Source organism: Oryctolagus cuniculus, chromosome X (genome assembly GCF_964237555.1).
Source record: "Oryctolagus cuniculus chromosome X, mOryCun1.1, whole genome shotgun sequence".
In the NCBI taxonomy this organism is placed as follows: domain Eukaryota; kingdom Metazoa; phylum Chordata; class Mammalia; order Lagomorpha; family Leporidae; genus Oryctolagus; species Oryctolagus cuniculus.
In genome coordinates, this window is record NC_091453.1 from 114,644,102 (window position 1) to 114,653,094 (window position 8,993).

Below are 8,993 nucleotides of genomic sequence, written 5' to 3' on the forward strand. Positions count from 1 at the left end.
ATCATAGATGTGCACAAATTTCTATGTGGATAAACAACCTGACACACTGGGAATTTATACCAGGAATGCAAGATGAATTTAATATGTGAGAAAAAGCAATAGTCATCCTAGCAAGCAGAAAAGCATTTGACATAATACAGCACCCTTTCATGATTAAAACAAACAAATCAGCACTAAAAGGAAACTTTATCAGCCTATTAAATGGCACCTGTGGAAAATCCACAGCTAACACCATACTTAATACTGAAAGACTGAAAATCTTCGACCTGAAAATCAGAAACAAGACAAGAAGATGTTCTCCCACAACTTCTACTCAGTGTTGTACTAGAGCTTCTAACCACACAAACTAGGGAAGAAAATGAAATAAAAGACGTCTAGATTGGAAAGGAAGAAGTAAAAATATCTTTGCTCATAGAGAATATAATCGTGTTAAGAAAACCATGGGATCCATCAAAAAATTTTTATAACTTATGAACAACTTCAGTCAAGTTGAAGGATATGAGCTGAATATAAAAAATCAATTTCATTTCTGTACACTTGCAATGAATACTCTAAACAAAAAACTTAAGAAAACAATTCCAATTACAATACTATCAAAAAGAATAAAATACTTTGGAAAAAAGTGAACCACATTTTTTTAAAAAAAAGAATGAATGTGGGGGCTGGCATTGTGGTGCAGTCGGATAAGCCACCGCCTGAGAAGCAGGCATCTCATGTGGGCACCCAGCTACTCCACAAGCCAGCTCTCTGTTTATATGCCTGGGAAGGCAGCAGAAAACGGCCCAAGTACTTGATCCCCTGCCTTCCACGTGGGAGACCCAGACGGAGTTCTAACCTCCTGGCTTCAGCCCTGCCCAGCCCAAACTGTTGTGGCCATCTGGGGAGTGAACCAGCAGATAGAGGATCTCTGCCGTGGGAGACCCAGACGGAGTTCTAACCTCCTGGCTTCAGCCCTGCCCAGCCCAAACTGTTGTGGCCATCTGGGGAGTGAACCAGCAGATAGAGGATCTCTGCCTCTCTCTGTCTTTCCCTCTCTCTCTGTAGTCTGCTTTTCAAATAAATAAATAAATAAATAATCTTTTAAAAAATGAGTGTGAGGGGCAAGCTCTTTGGCGTAGCCGGTAAAGCCGCCGCCTACAGTGCCTGCATCCCCTATGTACACCAGTTTGACTCCCGGCTGCTCCACTTCCGATCCAGCTCTCTGCTATGGCCTGGGAACAGAGCAGAAGATGGCCCAAGTCTTTTGGCCTCTGCACCTACATGGGAGACCTGGAAGAATCTCCTGGCTCCTGGCTTTGGATCTACGCAGCTTCTTCTGTTGCGCCCAATTGGAGAGTAAAGCAGCGGATGAAAGACCTCTCTCTCTCTCTCTCTCTCTCTGCCTTTCCTTCTCTCTCTGTGTAACTCTGACTTTCAAATAAATAAATCTTTAAAAATAAATAAATAAATAAATACATAATATTTAAAAAAATTAATGTGAGTGGCTGGCACTGTGGCATAGCAGGAAAGACTGCCACTTGCAGTGCCGGCATCCAATATGGGTTCAAGTCCTGGATGTTCCACTTCCAACCCAGCTCTCTGCTATGACCTACTTAAGCAAGTCCTTGGGCCTCTGCACCCGTGTGGGAGACCCGGAAGAAGCTCCTGGCTCCTGGCTTCGGATTGGCACAGCTCCAGCCATTACGACCATTTGGGAAGTGAATCAGTGGATGGAAGACCTCTCTCTCTCTCTCTCTCTCTCTATCTATCTCTCCCTCTCTCTCTGCCTCTGCCTCGGCCTCTTTATATCTCTGCCTTTCAAATAAATAAGTAAGATGTGAGGGCGATCTGGCTGCGACATCTGTCACCCCATTGATCGCCAGGGTTGATTCGGCTGACCTGGCTGGCTCGGCGGGTGTCCCCTTCCTCCCTCACCACTCCATGTGCGTCCCTCCCGAAGCTGCGCGCTCAAAGAGAATGACCTTCCCCGCTAGAGGAGGACCAGTCTTTGGTCAAGGGTATATGAGAGCTGCACTCCCTGCTAGAACCTCCAAACTAGCTCTCAAATAAATAAATAAATCTTTTAAAAAAAATGAATGTGGGTCTATACCAACCACCATTTACAAGAATTAACTCAAAATGAATCAAAGACCTTAAAACTATAACACTGTTAGAATAAAACATAGGAGTAAATCATCATGATCCTTGATCAGGGAATGATTTCTTAACTATGCTACCAAAAGCACAAACAACAAAAGAAAACAGATAAATTTGACCACCAACATTAAAAGCACACTCTTAAAGTTGGGGAGGCACTTAAGAGAGTACTTTTCCCCTCTGTCAGCAGATTTCCCTCATCAGGTGCTAGCTGTGTGGTCCTCTAGAGATCCTAAAACACTGTAGCATTATAAGAACATAATGATGACAGTCACTTGGAGAGGTCAACTGACCACCCAGTAGGCCAGAGGCGACAGCTTTTGAATGTGGTCACCATGCTGCAGAGTTCAATACTCAAATTGCCAGTGCAGTACTATATTTCCAGCTCCATTTTTCTTCATTTTCAAACTGACCATTTCTTTTAGTAAATAATAGTGTGATCTGGGCAATAATCAAATCCTATTCTTCTTGCTTTTCATATTTACAGTTTTATAGAGTCTTATGCCAGGCACTGTGCTAGGCACTTTGGGCCCAAAAATATTTTTTGGTATTTTTAAAAATTCATTTATTTTTATTTTATTTTAAAGGCAGAGAGGCAGAGAAACAGAAAGACGTATCCCAATTGCTGTTTCACTCCCCAGATGATGACAATAGCCATGGCTGGGTCAGGCCTAACCCAAGAGGCTACAACTCCTTCCATGTCTCCTGTGTAGGTGGCAAAGACCCATGCTGCTGCCTTCCAGCCTACACATTTACAGGAAAATGGATCATAAGTGAGGGAGTCAGGACTCAAACTGGGATCTCCAATATGGGTGCAGGCCTCCTATGTGGTGACTTAACCACTATGCCAGACAAAAGATATTCTTTTTTTTATTATTTTTTTTATTTTTTTATTTTTTTTTATTTTTGACAGGCAGAGTGGACAGTGAGAGAGAGAGACAGAGAAAAAGGTCTTCCTTTGCCGTTGGTTCACCCTCCAATGGCCGCCGCGGCCAGCGCGCTGCGGCCGGCGCACAGCGCTGATCCGATGGCAGGAGCCAGGAGCCAGGTGCTTTTCCTGGTCTCCCATGGGGTGCAGGGCCCAAGCACCTGGGCCATCCTCCACTGCCCTCCCTGGCCACAGCAGAGGGCTGGCCTGGAAGAGGGGCAACCGGGACAGAATCCGGCGCCCCGACCGGGACTAGAACCCGGTGTGCCGGCGCCGCTAGGCGGAGGATTAGCCTAGTGAGCCACGGCGCCGGCCAAAAGATATTCTATCTAATGACATTTGCAAATAATTGTACTTTGGTCTGTCTCCTAGCTACCTAGGAGAAGCTTGAGGCTGCTTATCCGGTCAGCATTCTTGACTGCTGGTTGCATCCCAACTCAGTGTTCAGTCTTATTCCTTACAGACTCACTTTGTTAATGTTGTCTCAGGGTTCTAGAAGTACCTGAATATGGCTGTCATATACCTCTTAAAAGCATAATTTTGCACACAACAATGCAAAGAACATATAATAACAACAGCAAGCAGCTCCTGTGTATGCCCTATGCGCGGTAATGTGTTATCTCTCTTGGTTCTTGAAACAATCTTATATAATAGATACTGCTAATGTCCTCATCAGGAATCCAGAGCCTCCAGGGGTCTAATAAGTTTTCCCAGAGTCACGCAGACAGGTATTGAACGAGCCAAGACTCTATCCCCGATTTTCTGAACTAGAGAACATTTGTGCTTAACCACAAGCCAGCCTTATTATGATGTTGATACAATATTCAGATCAGCCTGAATTATCAAAAGGAGAAAAATGTACCCAGTGCCTTTCATTTAAGAGGATGGTAATTACAACACACTTTTAAGAAATATTTCCAGCCAAAATGTATAAAAGTATTTTAAGCATTGGTGCTTAAAGGAGTGTTAGCTATCAGAAACAAAAATCTCCAACAATGCCAAACCCAGGAGGTGTTTCTGTATCATCTAGTATTCTTAGAACTGCAAATAAGCTCAGTATACCTTCTGGCATCCTCAGAGTTCAGAAATCATTGGCAACCTCAACATGTTTTTATTTGGTAGAGTAAAAAGGAAAATATCATGATCCATTCCATAGTAGACATCATTCTACAAAGGATATAGTAGAGTGTTCCAAAGACACCCTTACCTCAAAAGCAAGAGAGGATGGGGGCTCCAATTGAGCTATAGGGAAAACTGGAATAAAATATTCTGAGACAGGGTAGCCTGATGCTAGGGCCAACTTTAGGAAAAATTGTGAAGCGAGCAAAGTTTATCCAGAGCAAATATACTAGTACTACTACTAAAAATAGTAGCTACCATATGGAAGATGTCCCAGCCACTCTTTCAGGAGCTTTACATGTATGTGTTCATTGAAACCTCACACTGGTGCTATGAGACAGATGCAACTATTAATTCCCATTATACAGATGACAGATGAAAGCATAGAGGTATAGTTGAATAATATGCTTGAGGTCATAAAGCTACCAGTGAGAGCAAACTGAGATTTGAACTTGAGAAGTCTAGCACCAGAGTCCATGCTCCACCCCCTATTACTTGGCCACAGATAATACTACTAATGCTTGTCTGCTCGTTTAAAACACTTTTTCTGTTCTGGCCTTGTGCTGAGAAGTCTACAAAATTATCTCATAGATCTTATGAGGTTGGAACTCTTAGCCCTATTATGCATTATCTAATTTAAACAACTACATGAGGTAGTTATTGTCATGTCCATTTTACAGATAAAACACTGAGGCACAGAGAAATTTATTAACTTGACACATATGTGTAAATATCTTTGGTAACATCTCCTATATACATTGTATGGATGCAAATAATATAAAATAGTGCAATACAATTTAATATATATTTCTACCTTAGAGCTAAGTTCTCCCAGCTTTTTTTTCTTTTAAAAAAATATTGATTTATTTACGAAAATGAATCTTGATGTGAATGGAAGGGTAGAGGGAGTGGGAAAGGGGAGGGTTGTGGGTGGGAGGGACGGTATGGGGGGAAGCCATTGTAATCCATAAATCGTACTTTGGAAATTTATATTCATTAAATAAAAGTTAAAAAAAAGATAATAAAACTTAAAAAAAAGAAAAAATATTGATTTATTTATTTGAAAGGCAGAACAACAGAGAAGAAGAGAGAGAGAGAGAGAGAGAGAGAGAATCTTCCATTTGCTTGTTCACTCCCCAAATGGCTGCAATAACCAAGTCTGGGCCAGACCAAGGATAGAAGCCAGAAACTTCATTATGGGCTTCAGGGGCTCAAGCACATAGGCCATCTTCCACTGTCTTCCCAGGCACATAAGGGATGAAAAAAGCAAATGTTGGCTTAACCTACCATGCTAAAACGCTGTCCCCTCCAAGCTTTTCCAGGTTGTGTTTTAAAGCGTTAATGAGACACAGTGATAATGGCCTTTGCTCTCTTCCCAACTCAAGGTGATAACACTGAGCCTACTGTAGCAGCCAGTGGCCCACTTTTAGTTCCCCTTAGTAGGGTAGTACGCCGCAGAAGCTCTCTTAGTGTAAGCCTGTTTTGAGGGTTGTGATGCTGTATTTAAAAGGCTTTTTTTTTTAGGTGTTTTTGTTTGTTTGTTTTTTTGCAACTGATTTCTGGGAAAGACAGGATAGCAATCCAATACTGGAGACCATCAATCCAAACTCTGGCTTCTAGAAAATGCTACCTGTTTAACTTGGTGACCACCGATGGTGAGAAATAAATCACATACTTTTACTATCAATCCTCATTACAGCAAATCATGTTGGCAACAAGGAAGGCAACCTGAGTGTGCTTACCTCCACTTGAAGGGCTGCACATCCCTTCAGGAAGTCATTGATATTGTTGATGCATTGGGCTTCAGTTTGGGGCTCCAGACAATACTAGAGAAACAGAGTCATATGTCACTTGGAGATTGTCATCCCAGAGCAAACAGACCGTATTCATTATGTGCTGATAATTAACTAAGGTAGGTTTTTTTTAAGGCAGGAGGCAACGTTGCTTTCAATCCAGGAAGAGAAATAACCACTAAAGGAAGTGATGCAAAAATCTAAACAGTTTCAAATGTCACCGAAGCTCTAGTCTCAAGCCATTTCTACTTTCAAACGTCTTTCTCATGCCTTCAGCCCAAGTATGGTGATACTACCATGGAGAGACAAGACAGTTTCTTGAGCTTAGCTCCTGCTTTCAAACAAGGAAGTAATACCTATGACCTCCCTCTCCCTCCCCATGAGAACTTAGTAAAATTACATTTTCTCTTTGCTGCTCTCTATATTTTACATTTTTCTGCATTTTAGCACTCTTTATCAAGTTTACAAAATTATAAGTAAATCTCCTTGCTCAATAAAAATGCATGCTAGTTCAAGAAAGCAAAAAAGCTGTACTCACAATCATGTTCTATGGTAACTTAAGAAAATAATTGTAGGTGTCTACGTTTAAGTTTACATAAAATGTCTACTTCAGAAATTATCCATTCTTGTGATCATGGGCTTCCAACTTTAAAAATCTTGGATTTTTTTTAAAGAGGGGTAAGGTTAGTTTCACTTTGAATGCACGTTGCACTTGAAATACACATTAGGCTTCTATTGTTTCTACAAACTTTATGTGACATTTTGGATTCTTTTTCCTAGTTGCTAAATAGTCTCTCCTTCAATGGATAGTTTTTAACAGAAAATCTACATTGATTTTCAGTGAAACTGTTGAAACACTATCAAAATCTATTATAAATCATTCCACTATATTGTAGACTCCTGTGTACCTCCAAGTTCAAATCTTCCTCAGTACCCAGGCAAGTGTAACATATACGTCTCCATAATGGAGCAACCTTGTGATACAAGTGCTCCCCTTGTCCCCTACTGCCAGAAATATAACAGGTAGTTTACTATATTAATATTTGAGATCCAATTACTAAAGGACAAGATTTCACTGTCTGACTTTTTCTAGAGAGAAAACCAGTAAGAAAGAATGTAGAACTCCTAGAGAGGTATTAAAGTAGGAGATTCCCATGACCTGAGTAGTATAAAATCTCCAAGTCCATGAACTGCTGCTGTGTGGTAGAAAGCAATCCCAAAGACACTGCAAATTGACCTTACCTTTCCCACAGAGCCAGGCATAAGTCTGTTGATCAATTTGCACAGCACTACCCCATTTCTCAGCGAAGACTTCAAGAACTCCTCCGGATCACAGATGGTCTTTTTTGGGGAATCTAAAACTCCCAAAGATATCAGCCAGGTCACGATTCGCTCTTCTGGATTCATTACTGAGGACAGTACAGTCTGAACAGCTCACTGGGGCAGCTGCAAGGAGTAAGCCACATCCGCGATTGCATCTGCTGTCGTCTTCCTTTTTCTGAGTTCTCTTCTGGTGCTTGCAGAGCAAAGGTTTAAAGCAACTTTTCTCAGACAACAGTGACCCCACTCAAAATGTGGGATTCTAAAAGCCCAGGGATCACATTCAAAGATGTGGAAACAGATAAGAATGAATGTAGAAATCCTGGGTAACACCAGTTTTCTTTTTCAAAATCTGCAAAACAAATTCAGTACGATAAAAAAAGAAGAAACACACACACCCCTCCCAAAAAAAAAAAAAAAAAAAACTCAACAGTTCAAGAAGCCTGTAAGGGAAGGAAGTGAGAAGGACGCTGGGGAGGGAGGAGAGAGAAGGAAGCAAGTGTGCGTGGAAAACAGAGGTGAGCCAGCACTTCAGGGGACCTTGGAAATGAAACATTTGTGGGCCAGTCTGGGAGAACACTGTCAATAAATAAATAGCCTATCTCCAGTGAAATTCTGGCTTCTGTTACGAGGAAGATGCCAACTGGCTCTTAGGTCAGACAGCTCTGAGCCTCGTGGCGAGCTCAAAGAAGGTCAACTGAGAAAATTCTACCAAGAAATGGCTGGATGTCCTCATACTGTCTCACAGAGATGGTGTGTCATGATCATTCCTCGCAAAACATGTTGAGTTGCGTGGTGACAACGTGCCAAGCAAATGAAGATTGTGCCTGCTGTCAGCCATCTCTGTGTATAAGCAGAAGCTAGAAGAATGGCATTTTACTTTGCAGCCAAAAAGCTATGTTTAGGGAAATAGGCTAAGGATAACATCTGACATCCTGTTTACTTGCATTCTTTAGCAATTCTTTTTCTGGACCTGGTTCCACTACTCAATCCAGCTGCAGTACCCTTAGCAAAGGCTCAGACACAGTCACATAAGCGGCGAAAATACACTTGAAAACAGAACGTTTGGAAACAAAAGAGCATTTGTCCTCTATCTACACTACAGTGTGGATGGTTCATGTTTCCCCACAAGAAGCACTTTGCATTTAAAATGCTGCTCTGGGGGAAAGAAACTAAGCTGTAATTCCTAAATGTTTTTAGAACCAGTTGAAATAGTCACACTATTGGGAAATTACTGACAAGGCTGCTTGCAAATATATGACATTCACAATCACTACCCCTTCGTGTGCATGGGAGACATCTGATCATTCATGAGTTTCACAGTCAATTTCAGTACAGCTTCTACCATCTACTATTGAATAATCTGTTTAGATAACCCTGCTAAACATTTGCAAAGCTGTCCCTTCTTGCCCTGTCACAACACTTATAACAGTCTATTATTACCGTTTCGTCTGTCTCCACTAGAATGTAAACACCCTAGAGTAGGGGACTTGTTTAACATTGTGTTTCCAGCAGAGTCCCTAGTATCCACCATTGTAGATGTTCAAAAGTGCTGGATGCAGGTGGGCATTTGGCACAGTGGTTATATGCCATTTGACATGACTGAACCCCATTGCACAGTGCCTGGGTTCAATTTCTGGCTCTGTTTCCAATTCAGCTTCCTGCAAATGCATACTCTGGGAGGCAGCAGGTGATGG

General features: G+C 41.7%; 1 protein-coding gene across 4 annotated transcripts in view; it reads right to left on the minus strand.

Moving 5' to 3' along the window:
• ARHGEF6 (Rac/Cdc42 guanine nucleotide exchange factor 6) overlaps positions 1–7,861 on the minus strand; it is a 135,175-nt gene extending 127,314 nt beyond the window's left edge. For all 4 annotated transcript variants that reach the window (XM_017349864.3, XM_070066946.1, XM_017349861.3 and 1 more), the window contains exons 1-2: positions 7,219–7,861; positions 5,926–6,009 (exon numbers count right to left, since the gene is read on the minus strand). In XM_017349864.3, coding sequence (XP_017205353.1) covers positions 5,926–6,009; positions 7,219–7,383 — 249 coding nt within the window. In that variant the 5' untranslated portion in view covers positions 7,384–7,861. The remainder of the gene's footprint in view (positions 1–5,925; positions 6,010–7,218) is intronic.
• Between the last annotated feature and the right edge of the window lie 1,132 nt (positions 7,862–8,993).